The sequence below is a fragment of the Garra rufa genome, chromosome 12, assembly GCF_049309525.1.
Source record: "Garra rufa chromosome 12, GarRuf1.0, whole genome shotgun sequence".
In the NCBI taxonomy this organism is placed as follows: domain Eukaryota; kingdom Metazoa; phylum Chordata; class Actinopteri; order Cypriniformes; family Cyprinidae; genus Garra; species Garra rufa.
In genome coordinates, this window is record NC_133372.1 from 9,626,412 (window position 1) to 9,647,260 (window position 20,849).

The following is a 20,849-nucleotide window of genomic DNA, read 5'->3' on the forward strand; positions in this document are numbered from 1 at the left end:
ATTAGAGATGAGTTGAAAATACTCACCATCATCCCCTGATCCAGAGCCAGCATCTACAAAGGAGAAAAACAGATGGTCAGGAACACAAGCATCATGTCCATTCAAACGGATTTAGTTCTATTTTTAAACCAATTCTAAATGCAACTTACAAACAAACGACCATGTATTTGATCATTAGATTGCACACTCATAGATACAAAAGGTGTTTGTCTACAATACTGTGACAAAATCGTCCATTCACATGATTTGGCCAATTGAGTCGCTGCTTCTGCAGATTATTTGCATTACATTAGAAATTCTATCATCATCTACCAAGCCTTGCATTGTCAAATTTGTATGGTATTTTTTTTCTTGTTTAACACAAAACGAGTTATCTTATTAAAATCTCTGTTTTAATTACCAATGCTTATTGATTTCTAGCTGACAAGTTCAGTTGCATTTTCACTTTATTAAATATAATTAGGTTGGGATTTGAACACAGGTCCTCTTTGCTAACTAAGAAAAAAAAAACAGTAGGTAAGTAGTTTAGTTATAGTGCCCTCCACTAATATTGGCACCCTTGGTAAATATGAGCAAAGGTGGCTGTGAAAATAAATCTATATTGCTTATTCTTTTGATCTTTCATTCAAAAGATTCACAAAATTCTAACCTTTCATTAAAGTAAATCAATGGAAGGTGTGGGGAAAATCTATGAAATAAATGTCTTTCTCTAGTTCATGTTGGCCACAATTATTGACACCCAATTATTGCAATGTCCTTTTCTCAAGATAACGGCTCTGAGTTTTCTCCTATAATGCCTGATGAGTTTGGAGAACACCTGACAAGAGATCAGAGACCATTCCTTCATACAGAATTTCTCCAGATCATTTAGATTCCCAGCTGCATGTTGGTGCTTCTTCTCTTCAATTCACCATAGTTCAGGTCAGGGAACTAAGATGGCAATTACTAAAACTTAATTTTGTGATCAGTGACACATTTTTGTGTTGATTTTGATGTTTGTTTTTGGATTGCTGTCCTGTTGGAAGATTCAAACATGGCGCATTATAAAATTTCTAACAGAGGCAGTCAGGCTTTGATTTTTTTATCTGCTAGTATCTGATACAATCCATTATGCCATGTTTCTAAACAAGATGTCCAGGACCTCCTTAAGAAATAAAAAATAAAGATCCAGCAGTATTTTTAACTGTGGGCATGGGGAACTTTTTATCCCTGTTTGCACCAAACCCATCTGGCTCTTTTTTTAAGTTTCATCTCACCATAGTAGCAAGTCCCATTTGAAGTTTAAATCCTGTCTAACAACTGAACATGCTTGTTTTTGTATGAACGAGGATAATTCTTCTTGAAACCCTCCTGAACAACATGTGCTGATGTAGGGGCTGTTTGATAACATTTTTTAGGCTTTCTGACCCTAAGACTCAACTAATCTTTGCAATTCTTCTGCTGTGATTCTCGGAGATCCTGTTCCAGGCAGATTTGTAGCATCTTTAGATGATTGGAACTTCTTAATTATTGGTCTGGTGGTGGAAATGGGAATTTTCAATGCCTTCAATGTCTACTTTCGATTATGTGAAGCTTAACAATCTTGTTCCACACATCAAAACTATATTCTTTAGGTTTACTCCTTGTGATGAATGATTAAGAGAATTTGGCCATTGTTTTCCTAATATTTACAATCCTATTGAACAGGAAGTCACGGCTAGATGATTTCATGCTCCTAGTCACCCTGGTGTGCTAAAAAATGCAAATATAAATGGGAATATACTTCAAAGATACTTTAATCATAAGAATTTCTAGGGGTGCCAATAATTGTGGACAACATGCATTAGAGAAAAACATTTATTTCATAATGAGATTTTCTCTCCACTTTTGAACGAAAGATGAAAGATCAAAAAGATAAACAATGCAGATTTATTTTCACAGCCACCTTTGCTCATATTTACCAAGGATGCCAATATTAGTGGAGGGAACTGTAAGTGATAATCATTTAATGCTAAAAATGAAAATTCTTTTCACAAAGTGAACACAACCATAATCCATATGACAGTTAAGGTATCAATTTCATATAGAGTGAAATGATAGGGGTGTGTAAAAAAAACTGTCACTTTGTAGGTCAGACGGTCACTTCCTGTAACTGGATAGTTCTTGGACAGAAGAATCTTCAGATGTCACACAGTTGTGCAATGCTTAGATTACACATGCATATGCACATGTAATACCATTTTCTACCATTTTATGAAACTTTACAGGTTTTTGCAACATCTGTATCTTGCACAGAGCAGAGGAGAACAACAGAAGCAATATCACAGACATCATGCGAAATGAAAGTCAGCGTGGCACAGTGCACTTCTCTCTTAGCCCTATTTATACGAGGCATTTATAGAGCACAAACGTACACCAGAGGCTTCTAATTCTAGAACATTCCTGGGACTTAAACAGAGCTTTTATGAACCCAGTGGATTTATTCTGTAGAACTGAGAACTAGTGGGCGAAAGAAAAAAACATCTATAGAGGGAAATGTATACATTAGAGTGCAAGGGGAGGGTGGAAAAGAGCTTGGCTGTCACCTCATTTTCCATTTTTATCACTTATAAATCTGCCCTCCGGCTGCATCTGTACCTCTCAAAATATAAATAATGGAGTTCTCGTGGTTTCATTTGAGGGGAAAACAAAAGTAGCCCTAGATAACCCCACTTTCTCTCTCGCAAGTTCAAGGGCACAGCCGCTATGACTAGACTGTACCATGCTCTCTCGCTCTCAGTCTTTCTCGCCATCCGCCCCTGGGCTCGACGGCAGCTTTGGGAAAATCTGACATTCATCAATTTGTTATGATGGAGAGGAGCAGCTTATAGCTCTGTGCCCTCCCATCAATCACCCCACCAATTATTCCCCGCCCAGAACAAATATAAATCTTCGTTTGAGATGGCCACAGGAAGGCGAGGCCTTAATGTGTTATTCCTTTAATTCAGAACTGTGCCTCTCCTGCGTCTCTGCAAAAGTACTTTACTTAATAAGCTTTTTCGCCTTGTTTTTCTGTAAAAGTATCTCAACCCTACTAACTAAGGGATAATGTACAGCTAGCCAGCTATTATCGCAAAATAATAAATTTTAAAAACAGAACTTATTCTATTAATAAAATGTACGGATTTTCTAAAACGTAATAGATTTTGAAAAGGTGGGCACAATTTAATTTAATTAATAGAATTAAACCATAAATAGCAGAGGAAAGTCAACATACATGAATGGAGCCACTACAGCCTACTTTTAGGACAATGATCTGCTAAAGTTCAAACTAAGCACCAGAATGGGGAATAAAGATAATTTAAGTGACTTTTTTACTTTTTTTTTTTTTTTTGATCCAATATGTGACTCAGATGGTTTTATTTCATAACAGTGCAAACAGCACAAACCACATGGAATCTGGGGTCTCATTTATAAAGTGTGCACATGCAGAGGTTTGATCTTAGACACTTAAATTGCCTCTGACGTGGAAAAAGTGCTTTGCATCACATTAGGGTCTGAGCAGACTTACACACTTTTTCTTGTCACAGTACTGCAGGCTTGAAATGTAAGCTGTTTTTGCAGCTCGCTGTTCTAAATTAAAGGATTTGGACAATGACCGGTGATCTTTTATCTGTTAATGACATTATTTAGGAGTAATTTACAAGGCTGAGAACTGAAACCATTCAGTTGCGCACCAGTTCAAGATCATTTGCGATTCATAGATTTCACATCTGAAAGAGAGGCGTACATTCATTCTATGAATCACACGTACGTATATTTGAGAGATGATCATACACTCTTAAAAATAAAGGTGCTTTAAACAGTTCTTCACAGCAATGCCAGAGAAGAAGCATTTTTGGTGCCACGAAGAATCATTCAGTCAAAGGTTATTTAAAGAACCATCTCTTTCTTACCATTTTATAAGCTAAAGAACCTTCTTTCGTCACAAAGAACCTTTTGTGAAACAAAGTTTCTTTAGATGTTAAAGGTCCTTTCTGGAACCATTTAGACAAAAAAGGTTCGAAAAACCTTTTTTTTCAAATTTTGGTTTCTGCGCAACATTTTTATAATTAAGGCCCCTGCTCTTTTAAGCCACTTTCATATGTGGTCCTAAATCCGATTCAGGTCAGATGTTTTGCAAAGGGACCACAGTCTGAACAGTCCACAGTCTGAACAGTCAAAACGCAATTCACACTGCTTTTACATCACTCTAGACCAACACTCGCCATTATTCTGCACTGACAGGAGATAACTAGAGCGGTAGTACTTTGATCACTCTGTGTATAGGACAAACAGTTGTGGAAGGAGTCAGTGAAGAGAGAGACGGTGTTGTGGGTGTATTACAGTGACAGCTCTATACAAGCTAAATGTAAGGGGTCGGAGCCGTAAATGTCAAAACTTTGCACTCTTTCTCCTCATCTTCGACCTCCTTATCGAAGGACCTACTCATGAATATGCTGGCTTTCACGGCACATCATCTTATAATAAACATGTAAATGTTTACTTAAGTAGCCTCTGTGTTTCCTTCAATATGACAGTGCAATTATGCCATCTTGTTATCGATTTTCATGCACAGCTACTTTCAGGGTTTACAGAGCATAGTCCAAAAAGAGAAAATATCCAGTGAGTGGCAGTTTTATGGGCACAAATGCCTTGTTGATGCCAGTTTTCAGAAGAGAATGGTTCAAGCTGATAGAAAGGCCACAGTAACTCCAAGGTATGCAGAAAAGCATCTCTTTCTTACCTTTTTATAATCTGAAGAACCTTCTTTCGCCACAAAGAACCTTTTGTGAACCAAAAAGGTTCTTCAGATGTTCAAGGTTCTTTATGGAACCATTTAGGTTCAAAATTCTTCTATGGCTCATGAAGCACCTTAGATATTTTACTGTAACTCTGAGGTATGCAGTAAAGCACCTCTGAACTAAAAAAAAGTCTAAAAATGAAAACTTTGAAGCAGATGAGCTACAGCGGGATAGACCACTCCTTTCAACAATGAACAGGAAATTGAGGCCACAATGTGCACATGCAGGCTCAACAAAATGGGACAATAGAAGATTGGGAAAAGGTTGAGGAGGCTTGATTTCTATACACTCTTAAAAATAAAGGTGCTTTAAAAGGATCTTCAAACTATGCCATCGAAGAACCATTTTTGGTTCCACAAAGAACTGTTCAGTCAAAGGTTCTTATAAGAACCATCTCTTTCTTACCTTTTTATAATCTAAAGAACCTTCTTTCGCCACAAAGAACCTTTTGTAAACCAGAAAGGTTCTTCAGATGTTCAAGGTTCTTTATAGAACCATTTAGACAAAAAAGGTTCTTGTCATGACTCTGGGCTGCAGCTTTTCCCTTCTCCACACGATGTCACTGTTTCACTTCCTCCCGCACTTTCACTCCCCTGATTGTGTACACCTGTCTTGATTATGTCACATGTTTCTCCCACAGCTGTTCACTATTACCACAGGCTTTATAATCTTCATTCTCCCACCACTCTTATGAGTCTGCATTGTTTCTTGTCTCTGTTTCCTGTTGGTTTGTATTTGTGATCCTTGAACTCTTGCTCCAGTCTTGCTCTTGTTTATCGTGTCGTGTTGTGCCGTGTTGGCCTTTTGTTTGTTTATTTTGTTATTTGTCTCATTAAAAACTACTTTCCCGCATCTGGACCCAGACCTCCCTTACTCCAACGTGACAGAATGCAGACTCCAAAGATGGGTCCAGCGGGGAGGATTTTTTTCGGGGAGGCGAAGCTTCCCCGTTTGGCGGCGGCGGCGGACGCGCGTTTGGGGGCGGCGACCACCCGCTCTGTTCCCGACACGGCGGGAATGTCCTTTGAGGCGGCGTCGGCTACTCGCTTCGAGTTCATCTACGCCTGCCTGGCTGAGATGGACGCTCGTAGGGCCGAGACTGCACGGATGCGTCCCTGCTTTGCGGTGGGGGCGGAGAGGCTCTTCTGCGGGGAGACGGCCGTGTCCGTTGTCTCCGTTCCTGACGCGCAGGTGACCACGCCCTCTGTTCCTGACGCGGCGGTGACCACGCCCTCTGTTCCTGACGCGGCGGTGACCGCGCTTTCTGTTCCGGACGCGGCGGTGACCGCTCTCTCTGTTCCGGACGCGGCGGTGACCGCGCTCTCTGTTCCGGACGCGGCGGTGACCGCTCTCTCTGTTCCGGACGCGGCGGTGACCGCTCTCTCTGTTCCGGACGCGGCGGTGACCGCGCTCTCTGTTCCTGACGCGGCGGTGACCACGGATGCGGCGGTGACCGCGCTCTCTGTTCCGGACGCGGCGGTGACCGCACTCTCTGTTCCGGACGCGGCGGTGGCCGCTCTCTCTGTTCCCGACGCGGCCGTGACCGCTCTCTCTGTTCCCGACGCGGCCGTGACCGCTCTCTCTGTTCCCGACGCGGCCGTGACCGCTCTCTCTGTTCCCGACGCGGCCGTGACCGCTATCTCCGTTCCTGACGCGGCCGTGATCGCTCTCTCTGTTCCTGACGCGGCCGTGACCGCTCTCTCTGTTCCGGACGCGGCGGCGACCGCTATCTCCGTTCCTGACGTGGCAGTGACCGCCCACTCTGTGCCCGAGGCGGCGGCGACCGCTATCTCTGTTCCGGATGCAGCAGCGACCGCTATCTCCGTTCCTGACGTGGCAGTGACCGCCCACTCTGTGCCCGAGGCGGCGGCGACCGCTATCTCTGTTCCTGACGCGGCCGTGACCGCTCTCTCTGTTCCGGATGCGGCGGCGACCGCTATCTCCGTTCCTGACGCGGCCGTGGCCGCTCTCTCTGTTCCCGACGCGACCGTGACCGCTCTCTCTGTTCCGGATGCGGCGGCGACCGCTATCTCTGTTCCTGACGTGGCAGTGACCGCCCACTCTGTGCCCGAGGCGGCGGCGACCGCTATCTCTGTTCCTGATGTGGCAGTGACCGCCCACTCTGTGCCCGAGGCGGCGGCGACCGCTATCTCTGTTCCTGACGCGGCCGTGACCACTCTCTCTGTTCCGGACGCGGCGGCGCTGCACGGGCCTGGCCCGCCATCCCTCCCCCTGATGCACCTTCCACCGTTCCTCCTCCCTCCAAATTTTTTTTTTTAGAAACGTCTGGAAGCCGTTCCCTAGAGGGAGGGTAATGTCATGACTCTGGGCTGCAGCTTTTCCCTTCTCCACACGATGTCACTGTTTCACTTCCTCCCGCACTTTCACTCCCCTGATTGTGTACACCTGTCTTGATTATGTCACATGTTTCTCCCACAGCTGTTCACTATTACCACAGGCTTTATAATCTTCATTCTCCCACCACTCTTATGAGTCTGCATTGTTTCTTGTCTCTGTTTCCTGTTGGTTTGTATTTGTGATCCTTGAACTCTTGCTCCAGTCTTGCTCTTGTTTATCGTGTCGTGTTGTGCCGTGTTGGCCTTTTGTTTGTTTATTTTGTTATTTGTCTCATTAAAAACTACTTTCCCGCATCTGGACCCAGACCTCCCTTACTCCAACGTGACAGTTCTTCTATGGCATCATGAAGCACATTTATTTTTAAGAGTGTACTTACTGTACTTTTACTGCATTGAAAAAATGGAAAATCATACTCAGTTAAATTATTTTGCTTTGTAGCAAAATCAACACATTCTTTCTCCCAACTCATCACATATTGATGCTTGGTCAAGGACCCCTTGGTGTCACTTATTTACATTTTTCGACGTGCAGAGTCCTCCGTTGCTTTTAATAAGAAACCTTTGGCATCAATATTCTGACGCGAAAGGCATTGGGAATTTTTATCGTCATGAATAAATTGCATATTGGGCCAAAATTTTGCCATTATTATATGTTGGGGTGTGTTTTTTTCGATGTAAACAGTAAACACATTTGAATTTACATTACTATTAATAAAAAATGTCATGGCTCTTCCAAGCTTTAAAATGGCAGTGATTGGGAGTCGAGTTTTTGAAGCACAAAAAAGTGCGTCCATCCATCATAAAACGTACTCCACACATTCACGAGAGAGTGGCATCCCAGTGGATGACATAGGACACAGGCGTAGTGTAAGCTCCACTGAGAATATGCTAGCGGAAGCTAGAGATTACGGTTTATAAAGTTTTAAATATGAATATTTTGCATCAATTCGCTACAGAAGGCTGGGCTGTGTGAAATACTTTTTTTTTTTTTTCAGGCCTTTGTTAAATATAACTCTGATTGTATTAATCTGAAAAAAGAAAGAGATACACATCTAAGATGGCTTGAGGGTGAGTAAATCATGGGGTAATTTTCATTTTTGGGTGAACTATATTTTTAACCTAATTTATTTGCTTTTAAATAAAGCAAATGTCTTAAATGCCCAATCTAATAGAATAAATAATGTATAGTGAATATGAGCCAATCAAGCATGTTCCAACAGCATTTTTGTACTGAAATTGTAGTTCCCAGCATGCTTTAGATGGAACTTATGAGGAGAGAGTAAAATGTTCAAACTGAGTACTATTCATTTAAGAATGATGATAAAATGGAAAGACATAATAGTGTTTAATGTTCAATTATGTTGGGATTTAGAATTAGTGCAATGTTGTAATTCAGTGATGTGACACAAAATATATGAACCTGAATAAATGAATACTGCAGAGAAGCGTATAAAATCATTCTGAGATTGTTTTGCTTAATTGGGTCACTTAAAAATAACTTCATTGCATGAAGTTACACAAACAAATGATGTTTGTGCATCTTCAATGATTCATAAGCAACTAATATACATGATTAAAGCGTGTAAATTCATTTAAAAACAAGACAAAGTGAAAGAACAGATTAAGCCAATAATATTTTGCAGTGTCCTCTTCCTCAACCTTTCAGTTTCTCACTTTCTCTTGTTCTCTTTCCTAAACTTCTGTGTCCCCTGCTGGGTCACAGGTAACACAAATAGTCTGAGCTATGCAGATGAGGCTGAGGTCGTTCATATTCATGAGGCCGTGGTTTTAATGAGGGACTCAATTACAGGTTCACATTACTCTGAACCTGTGACACTTCGGCAGTCTGAAATAGAAAGAGAGAGACAGACGCTGCATGTATTCAGCATCTCATTTCTTCATCTTCAATCTGCGTTTTCATTCTCCAGATCATTCCCTGTTCCCTTTGCTGATCAGACCAATCCCCGCTGCAGTCATGATCTTCCATAATTAGCCAAATTATTTGTCTGGGTCTGTCCTTCTGGTATTACATCAGACTGTCTCTCTCTCCGCCCGTCTCTCTCTCAAACGGCTCTGTGGGGAGCGTCTAGATGTTCTGATGGATTATCCTAATGATGACTTTTCCGATTCCATCTTCCTCCAGCGTTGCCCCTTCCCCGGCACACACACACATTTACACAGAGGGGCTGATTTATAACTACATCCCCCTATCTTTCTCTTCTTTACAAGCAATGGGTAATCAATTTGAGAACAGTGTGACCTGTGTTTATTCTGTCTCCAAACACACACTCACATTTGTGTACCCCCATATAGCACACACAATGATTTGTGGTCTGTGAGGAAATGTAGCCCACTTTACTTGACACTGATTACTGCCTTTGCCTCTGAACAACCTCACATCTGTGCATCACATACAAACACACAGATTTTTCTACCATTGAGGGGACTCTGTATTTCACATTGTACTGTTTTTTGTTAGATTTGTTTGAAAAACAATTATCTAACATAATTTACCTACACTGTTACTCATAAAAAAAAACTATTTGAAAATCTGCAATCTGAAGGTGCAAAAAAAGCCTTTAAAGTTGTCCAAATGAAGATATTAGCAAGGCATATTACTAATCAAAATTAAGTTTTGATATATTTATGGTAGGAAATGTAAAAAATATCTTAATGGAACAAGATCTTTACTTAATATCCTAATGATTTTTGGCATAAAAGAAACATCATTTTGACCCATGCAATGTATGCATTAGCTATTGCTACAAATATATCTGGACTACTTATGACTGATTTTGTAGTCCAGGGTCACATTTAATGTATTTAAAAAGGAAATTCGGGCCTGTTGCAAACCTACCCAAAATCTATATCTACTTATTGTAGAAAATAGCTATTTTTAATTGTAGCATTTAACTGTGTGCCACATTTTGCATTATTTTTCCCCATTACAAAAACTTTAATGTTCTTTAAAACTTTGAGACACAAAACAACATTATTTGGACTCTACAGCCTGGCAGGAAATTAAATGATCTTATTTTATATTTTCAGTTTATACGCAAATTGTACTGTTGACCTATTTAACCCTATTACCCAATGTATTGAAAGAAAAAACGATCAGACAGATGTTTTTTTTTTTTTTTTTATAGAATTCAAGGGAAATATACACTAATGTTCAAAAGTCTGAGGTTGAAAAGATTAAAAAAATAATTTTTAAATGAATCTCATGCTCAACAAACCTGCATTAATTCAATCAAAATATAGCAAAAACAGTAATGCTTTTCTATTTTAATATATGTGACCCTGGACCACAAAACCAGTCTTAAGTAGCACGGGTATATTTGTAGCAATAGTCAAAAATACATTGTATGGGTCAAAATTATTCATTTTACTTTTATGCCAAAAATCATTAGGAAATTAAGTAAAGATCATGTTCCATAAAGATATTTTGTAAATTTTGTAAATATTTCAAAATTAAATTTTTGATTAGTAATATGCATTGTTAAGAACTGGACAACTTTAAAAGCAATTTTCTCAATATTTTGAGAATATTTTGAGCACCCTCAAATTCCAGATATTTTAAATATTATCCTATCATAACAAACCATACATCAAAAAAAGCTTATTTATTCAAAATTGACTCTTTTGTGGTCCAGGGTCACATACAGTATATTAAAATGATTGTTTTTTAAATTTATGTGATGACAAAGCTGAAATGTCTAGCAACCATGCTCATATACTGATTTTGTGCTTAAAAACATTTATTATTATTATCAATGTGGAAAAACATGTTGGTTAATGTTTTCCTAAATTTTTTTTCAGGATTTTTTGATGAATATAAAGTTTAAAAGGACCCTGTTTAATTTTTAAAAAAATTGTAACATTATACATATCTTTTTGATAAATTTAAAGCATTCTTGCTGAATAAAGGAACATTTTATTTTATAAATGACTGACATCAAACTAAAATTAGTCTTATATTTATAATATATAATACATAATATATATAACATAATTAATTTATATAATTTATATTTATATTGAAATATATATTTTCTATAACCTACAATTACACTTGAATGTAAGCCTTGTTACGCATATTAAGATATTTATTAATATATATTTATATTTGTTCTGAATTAAATTAGACTTCTTCCTCATTTAGTAAATTTGACAAAAAGTGGGCTAATCTAGAGACAGAGGACAAAAAGAGGACATAGAAACTGGACCAAAATACTTTGTGTGTGTGTGAGTGTGTGTGTGTGTCCTCACAGGAAGTCACCTCTAATGAGTCGAAGTGTGCCTTTGTGCATGTGTGTGAGAAAAACAGAAAGAGGTGGAACAAAGTCATTTGCCATTATAGCAGTACACAAGCCTGACTGTGATTCCCCTGAGCTTTTCTGAATACTCTTCCTAAAGCTGTGTCTCTACACCTCAGATAATTGATCTGATAATGAAGAAAAGGCAAAAGAAAGAGAGTGAAATGAGAGAGAAAAACAACGGAGGAAGGAGGGAAAACAAACAAGAATCGTTTCTGGTATTAAATGTTATTTACGGATTCAATTTCAGCGAACATTAGAGTATCAGTATCTTCACCGGTGACTGCTGTCAGTGCTGTGCTCTGTTTCTCTTTCTCCCTAATATTGTACCAGCAGGTGAGATAGGCTGGAATTGGCTTCCATCGCAAGTGTCACACTGTCACAACGTCAATCAAACCAGCATCTAAACTGTCTCCCAGAGCAAAACTGTAAGCTACATAAAATGTCTTTGGAATGAAATCTACAAGTTTTATGTTTTCCAATAATAAACTGAGCTTTCATTTAAATCCTTAAAACTGTTTCTCACCACAAACGTGTTTCTGCTGTACTGTATATCACAGAAATGATCATTTCAGAAACTGTGCTCAGATTTGACAAAATGCCACAATCAAAACACAAGGAGCTTATGATCTCAAACATTTATCTTTGAAGACCAATTCATCTAAACAACTGACATTCATTTTATTGCTCTATACACTACTGTATTATATAAGTTGATACTTAAATGAAACATAATAGACATCACACTACATCTCACAGTTTTGTTTTAAGATTATTATATATCCCAGTTTCAGAAGTGTCATTATCACCATTAACATTCAGAGCCAACTGTGTCGTTCTGTATTTCACCCGACACCAGGTGCATTCGTCACTCTCAGAGTCATTAGGAGTTAGTGAATGATCGTTACTTTAGCTCATAATCACTGTTATTTCCTCCGCGCCGTGGCCACAAGTCAGCACATTTAGATTGAACCCTGCTGGATGTTTCACTGTGGAATGTTGCACCTCTGAGCATCAAGAGCACGTGGACATATCACTGTTCTCTGCTAATGGGAGTTTGCAGTTAAATTTATCTATGAGTTTGTTGCCTATTATTGGCAAAACTCTAACGCCTATGTGCGAACATTCTGATTCTAATCCATTTTGTCTTTCTTTTGTTTTGTTTAGTTTAAGGGAATATTGTTTATTTATTGTATTTTATGTTTATTTATTATTGTTTTTGTTATTATGTTGTTGTTGGTTTTTTTTGGTAGCACTTTATTTTACAGCCCTGTTCCTCATGTACATATTATGTACTTATTATAGTAATTACAATAACTAGGTAATAACTAGGTACTACCCCTGAACCTACCTCCATGTAGTTACCTTATATTACTTTCTTGGGTACGTACACTGAAAGTACACTGTAAGCAGAGCTGGGTAGTAACTAGGGCTGTGCAATTAATCGAAATTCAGTTTTGATTTCAGCTTTAAATGATTATGAAAATACAATAATCGAGATAAAACGATTATTGCTTCCCTTTTGTGCGCTTTTGCTCCTCTATAAAAGCCCACACATCAGCACGAAAGAGAATTTGCGCTGTTCTGTGTATTCGTTCAGCTTAAGTAAAGTGAACAATCTTAAGATGTGTACCTAAACGGTAAAACACATGCAAATATATGTCACGAGACTCACGAACCCTAGTTTGGAAAACCTTGATGTAATATAATGTTTAGTGCACTTCACATTGTTAATTACAATGAATGGAACATATTTTCTTACTCTTTGCATTTTTTTTTACATCATTATGGTACAAGATAATTCTATTTAAATCAATGTGATAAATGAGTTAAGTCAAAAGTATTCTAAAAGTAATCTGATTATATTACCTAAAATGTGTAATGTAACGGATTACGATACTGACTACAATTTTTGTCATGTAATATGGAATCAGTAACAGATTACAATTTTTAAGTAATCTAACTAGCCTTGACTGTACGTTTTTTTTTTTTTTTTTATTGCAAATAATTCATTTTTATGATGTGGAATCTCTTCTACATTTACATAGATTATTTTTTTTTAACATTTCAAATTAGCTAATGTAGTACAAAAAAATACATTTTTTACGAATAACCTTTATCCTAGATTAATAAATGTTGTTACAATTTTGTTTTTCAATTATTTATGTTTATGACTAATGTTAACAAATCGTACCTTATTGTAGTGTTACCAAATCTTTAGATAAATAACCAAAATCTTAATATTTTTTGTTTGTTGTCCAGGCAAACTATCTAAACATCATTATAACAACAGATGTATTTTAGAATTAACTTTGTTAGTACTTCAACAATTTACTAATGTTAACAAATTATATCTTATTGTAGGCAGTGTTGGGGAAAGTTACTTTTAAATGTAATGGATTACAATATTGCGTTACTCCATAAAAAGTAATTAAATACAGTACTTAGTTTGATTTTATGGAAAGTAATGCATTGCATATGCATTACTTTTTGTCACCTGGGCTGGGCTTGCTTGTTTTTAATTTTTAAAAGTAATGCGTTACTTCACTAGTTACTTGAAAAAAGTAATCTGATTATGGAACTCACATTACTTGTAACATGTTACCCCCAACACTGATTGTAGTATTACCAAATCATTAGAAAATAAACAAATTCATAATCTTTGTTTTGTTTAAACATCTTTAAAACAAGACCAATTTATTTGAAAAGCAACACTACCATAAATACATGTTTTCAAAGTGTATATTATAAATTACGTTTATTTTTTCTTACAATTTATATATTTTTTCTTTCTTGGTCAAAATGTACTGCAGATATTAATTAATTTCAGTTAGATTAATGCTTTTAAACAAGAAAAAAAAACGTGGTAAAAAGAAAGTAAGGATGTTTAAACATTGTATTGTTTTCTATACTGAATTGCAAGACAAACTTTTGTGTTCTGGTTTGTGCAATATAGGCCCAGTTTTAAGCAGAGATTTGAGATCAATATGAACATTAACTTAGATTAATCAGGGCTGCTAAAGTGTTGTTCTTTGTTGTGATAAAGATTTTAATGATTTCAGTACAACAAGCACTGTGGAGACGTTCAGCGGCACACACACACAGGAAAGACAGTCACCTCTACGACACAGGGACGTACCGACAGGACAGGCGCCCTCTGACACCACCAGCACCTCAGTCTGCAATTTACAGGCGTCTTTGCGTAGGAGACAGTGGTTCTCATAGCTCTCGCCGTTAGATCCGCACACTGGAGCATAGTCACTGCTGCACTGTAAAGAGAGAAAGAGGCACAGGTGTCACAGATGCATGTTTCTGTAGTAAATGTTTAATGGTCGGATCAGATGAGAACAAACTTTAATTACATCTGCATTCTGAAACACAAGACACCTGTTTGGGTGTACCTACACGCAGGTAGTGAAGAGTGAAAGAATGGCTGCTCTTACACCCGACCGTGACCTTACAGCACACACACACGCAGAAGACCGCTGGTGTCATTATGGCCAGCTGTGGTGTGGTGTCTGGAGGAAGCAGGTCACCCAGAGGCAAGAACACAGAAGGTGAACCCGTTTCACTCGTATATCAACACCACAGAAGCAGATAGAGGTTATTTACATCAGCCATTAAACAAGAGGTCATCCATCTATCTGAATACACACACGCACACACAACTGACACACAGCAAACACACTGTAAAATCAGTGGAAACACAACACGCACACCAAACACAGAACTGCTGACTAACGGCCTGAGGCTAAAAAAGAGCAAAAGTGAGAAGGACAAAACAGAGACACAGGAGAGGGAGGGTGACTCTTTGAAAGTTTGAAATCTCTAGTGTGATTTATAAATCACAGGCAGCCAGCCATAAATATCGGAGAAGGTGATTTAATGAATCAGAACACAGTGAGTCTGTCTGAAATGTCCACTGATACATACTTTGCAGTGATGCTGCATATGTGGCTGAAATGTTGAGACAAAGGAAATCTTTTCCTTGTTAATTCATTAAGGTAAATTCATGTTGAATTTCATGTATACACCAGTTAATTACATATAAAACAGCATTTTTCTTGAACTATCATCATGCTATATTTTTTAATATTTATATGAAATTTTTTTTTTTGCTATATATACATGCCCTAGTAAAAAAGTAATAGATTTAAAATGCATTTATTTTATTCTAAGTACAGTTTAAGTCAATTCAATTTCCAGCTTACACTAGTTTTTGTCACATAACATTCTCCATATGTATGATTTTTCTGATGTAGTAAACTTGCTCTGTAGCCCACCTGGTACAGCAATTGCTCTTGCGAGTATGAGTCTCATGAAACACAATTAGCGATAAAAGAGCTCAAAGACTTGTAGAAGCAAACTAAAATGGTATGGTTTCTTAAGCAAATGTATTATTTCTAACGTTTGCTTTTGTTAAAACTATTGGTTAAGTTTACAGTAGGTGGTAAGTTATCTTTTCAATGCAACAGAACATTAACCTCAATCGAAACTTGATATGTTCAACAACCAACATAGTAAAAGGTTGCTACATTCATGTTTATTTGTTTTGGATAAAACTGAACACAATTTTTACTGCACTCATTGCGCAATTGATTTTTAGAGTGTCGCAAATATGCAACAAACAATGTAATATAATTTTGCAAAAATAATTTTTCCAATGAGCCTGAGTTGACAAAGTTCTATCAAGCTTTGCACTTCCATTTTTTTTGCATTGTTTCAAAAATAACACAGAAACTACTATAACACATAGAAAACATATTTTGTGTAGCTTCTATTTACAACTACCAACTTCAGCTACACTATTATTATTAATATTCTCTTTCATTTAGGAATCTTATTCTTGTAGTCTAATTCTTAGTAAATGTGACCCTGGACCACAAAACCAGTCATAAGGTTAAATTTTACAAAACTGAGAAAGCTCAATAAATAAGCTTTTTATTGATTTATGGTTTGTTAGGATAGGACAATATTTGGCAGAGATACATATATTTGAAAATCTGGAATCTGAGGGTGCAAATAAATCAAAATACTGAGAAAATCACCTTTAAAGTTGTCCAAATTAAGTACTTAACAATGCATATTACTAATCAAAAATTACATTTTGATATGTTTACAGTAGGAATTTTACAAAAAATCTTCATGGAACATGATCTTTACTTAATTTCCTAATGATTTTTGGCATAAAAGAAAAGTCAATAATTTTGACCCATACAATGTATTTTTGGCTATTACTACAAATATACCCCAGCGACTTAAGACTGGTTTTGTGGTCCAGGGTCACAAATGACATCCTCACTAAAATGGCTCACTCAAAGATAATTTCATATTTTTTAACTTTTATTCCTTTTCACGCAAATTATGATTATGAGGCAGATTATTAATTCATAAAGACAATTGCATGCATGATACTATGTTATAAGTTTAAAACACTTTTACCAAAGTGCGTTATTTGTAAACTAATACATTTTGAGGTTTTCATCACATAACTTTCTCCATATGGTTTTTCTAATGTAGTAAACTTGCTCTGTAGCCCACCTGGTACAGCAATTTCAATTGCAAGCATGAGTCTCGTAAAACACAATTAGCAATAAAAGAGCTCAAAGACTTGTAGAAGCAAACTAAAATGCCATTGTTGCTTCAGCAAATGTGTTTTTATATCACATTTGCTTTTGTTAACACTATTGGTTACGTTTACAGGTGGTGTGTCATTTTTACATGCAACTGAGCATGGAACTGCCTTGATGTGTTCAACAACCAATGTAATAAAAGGTTGCTACTGTAGATCCACGTCTATTTGCTTTAGTTTAAACTGAATATAATTTTTGTGGTGCTTGTTGCAAAATTCAGTTTAAAGGGATAGTTCACCCACAAATAAAATGTGTTATTTTTGTTTTCTTTGTGTACAAAAATATTCTTGTAGCTTCATAAAATTACCAGTTGCATTGCTGTCTATGCAGGGTCAGAAAGCTCTCTGATTTTTATCAAAAATATCTTAATTTGTGAACGAATGAAAAATCAACAAAGCTCTTACAGGTTTGGAATGACATGAAGGTGAGTAATGACAGAATTTTAATTTTTTTGGGTGAACTATCCCTTTAAGAGTGTTCTGAAATATGCAAGAAGCAATGTCATATAATTTTGCAGCCTGAGTTGACAAAGTTCTATCAAGCTTTGCATTTTATTTATTTATTTTTTTTGTATTGTTTTAAAAATTATACAGAAACTACTATAATACATTAAAAAGCGTGTTTTGTGTATCTTTTATATACAGCTACTAATTTCATCTGACTATTATTAATATTCACTTTCATTTAGGAACTTCATTCTTGTAGTCAAATTCTTAGTGCTCGCTGAAAACGGCTCATTTAAAGATTTCATATTATTTAAGTTCATTATTATTCCCAAATTGCCAAAAGTGGTCATTTCACAATGGGGAAATCTATTTGTAAATCTAGTCAAATCAGTTCACATTCAGACTGGTTTGTGTTTATAGGTGTGCCTCTGACTTTTGTAGCCCCACAATATAACTTTTATTTTCATTTATGAAACTGCTTGAATTATTGCTGTTGTAATAACATGCTTCTAATGGAAAAACCCCATATACCTAAGTTGTGTAATTTGATACAAATGTGTGAGACAAAGGAAGTAAAACAGTACAAATTAACCAAATAAATTAGAAAGATGAAAGACATATGATCTGCAGTTGGAGGCAAATACTACATGATTTCAACAGGTGTGTCTATGTGTGTGGGTTTGTAGCAACTGGTTTAATCACTGCACTTAACACACACACACTTACTTCAAATCATACTGATTTTGTTGCCAGTTCTTTTACAAACAGGCAAGTCAGCCAGACAAATATATGGATTTTCTAAAAGAAAACACAGCTTTGCTTTCCAGCTGAGACTCAAAGCTTTATTATCTATATTAGTGAAAAAAGAGGGAGTGAAAGAGCTCCAACATGTGATGAACGATTGACGGAATGGAGAAATGAATGAAACACTGAGCAGAAAGCTTTAAAGAATTGAAAGGCTGAAATAAGGAAATGGATACTATAGCCTGTGAAGGATGAATAGGGAGGAAGGAAAGATGATATAGCTGCTGTTTCCTCATACATCTTCAGCCAGCAGCCGCTTTTTGACGAGGATATTAAAACATGTCATTAAGAGAAATTCTTTCTTCCTGTTCTTCCATTTACTGTAACTGCTCTCATCTATCTCTCATATCGTTTTTCCTGCTCTGTAGAATTGCATCCCTCACTGTGTCCTCGCACCCAGAGCTCAGCCACAACCAGACATCTTTTACCAGCCTAGTCTCAATGTTATATGTTTCATACACTGTACAAGCAGCTTCAGACCCAAAACTACAGTCATTACTACAGGAACAACAGAACTGGGCAAAAAAGGAGCAGTAACATATAATATCATATAATAGATCTGCTGCTGCTGTTGGTTATTGCTGTAGTTATAGATTATTGCTGCTGCAAGCAAGTACAGAACTTGCTACTGTCAAAGCATATAGCGATAGGATGCTATGAGCATTTAAGACATACTGCTGCTGCACAAATAGCATAAAATAACCTGTAGCAGATCTATACAGGTGGAGCTGGGGAAGGTGGAGGGTTGCGCTGCGAAATGCCCAAGTGAATGCTACCAGCCATTTAAATAGCTGAAAGCTCATTGGTTGAGTATACAACATGAACCAATCAGCTTGTGCCAAGTCATGTAACTCTGTGATATCATCACTTACGTTAACAACCTGTCAGCCTGCGTCATCTAGAGTTTCATGGCAGAACTAGGTATGTAATAGAACAGCGGTTCCCAATTCCAGTCCTCGCGACCCACCGCTCTGCACATTTTGTGTGTTTCACGCATCGCTTCCGACGTTTGTTCTATTCCAACGTTACTGCCCTTCGAAGTGGACATCACAGGATATTCCGCCATTATTCATTAGTTCGAAGCGAGCGTATGTGTTCCATTTGAAGGTCATTAAAGCATGCGAAATGTAAATTTAAAATGCATTTATTTACAGATGCACTTATGTCACACTTCTCTAGTAAGTTTCATCTGTGTGTGAAGACGCGACATGCGGTGACGTAGCGCAAATATGTGAATGAATGTTTCGAAGTATAGTAAACAGATTTCCCCCGCTTAGGGAGCAGGGAGCAATGAACACTTTGCAGGGACCATGTCAATCGGATCGCAGTTCCTGCACGGACCTCACTTCTAATGAGCTGGTTATCTGAATCAGGTGTGTTAACTAAGAGAGACATGCAAAATGTGCAGAGCGGTGGGGCGCGAGGACTGGAATTAGGAACCGCTGTAATAGAATACAATCAACCAAAAATTCAAACAGCTGTTAGTATGACAATATTTACACACAACTATCAATACTATCAATGTTGACCAATGACCAAGCAGTTCTTAATTTTGTTCAGTCTGTGGTGTAAAAAGTTCACATTAGCAATTAAAGAAAAAACAGTTAAGCAAAATATGGTCAGGTCAGAAATTTTTGGTCCCAAATTTTTATCAGTTTTACTGGTAGTTCACTGTATGAAGAATTTGTGGGTATAATATGTCACAGTTTACTTTATTTTGCTTTCCTCACCTACATAAATGAACTATAGTGTCCTGCACCCACTAGTAGAAAATATATCAAAAATGATATTTGGTGTCTGAATAATTTTTGGTTTGACTGTACATGATAACAATGAACAATATTTCTATAGCATTTGTTAAAATCATTATTTAATGTACTCTGAAATAACATGAACTAAGAACTATTTTTTATTAAATATTAAATATTAAAAAATATTAAAAAAAATAAAAAAACGTACAAATTGAAAAAAGAAAAAGTAGCTAATAACACTACAAACATTTTAGTAAATTTTTTAACAAATATGAAATATAAGAGGTTTATTGAAAGTAATTTGATCTAAAATGTTTATTTGAAGACAAAATCATCTGAAATAAAAAAAATAAAAAAGCACAAATAAAATATTGCCAGTTTCTGTGTGTGTGTGTGTGTGTACAGAAAGTGAATTGTAATATATAAAATTCTGTGATATAATGTTTATATATACAGTTTAACCTATATAACTATGTAGTAATGTCCTTTAGCGTAGTTAAAGGTTTCAAACTCAATTCCTGGAGGGCCGCAGCTCTGCAGAGTTTAGCTCCAACCAGCTCCATCTCACGCCTGCTTGGAGTTTCTAGTAATCCTGAAGACCTTGATTATCTGGATCAAGTGTGTTTAATTAGAGTTGGAGCGAAAATGTGCAGAGCTGTGGCCCTCCAGGAATTGAGTTTGAGACCAGTGGCGTAGTATAATATATGTACAATAACATATACAGTCCTAAATGCTTTAAA

General features: G+C 37.1%; 1 protein-coding gene across 1 annotated transcript in view; it reads right to left on the minus strand.

Moving 5' to 3' along the window:
• The window catches only part of tmeff2b (transmembrane protein with EGF-like and two follistatin-like domains 2b), a 113,877-nt gene that overhangs the window by 50,308 nt on the left and 42,720 nt on the right, over positions 1 to 20,849 (minus strand). The window contains exons 3-4 of the mRNA XM_073851960.1: positions 14,615 to 14,744; positions 27 to 53 (exon numbers count right to left, since the gene is read on the minus strand). Of these exons, the coding sequence (XP_073708061.1) occupies positions 27 to 53; positions 14,615 to 14,744 (157 nt within the window). The remainder of the gene's footprint in view (positions 1 to 26; positions 54 to 14,614; positions 14,745 to 20,849) is intronic.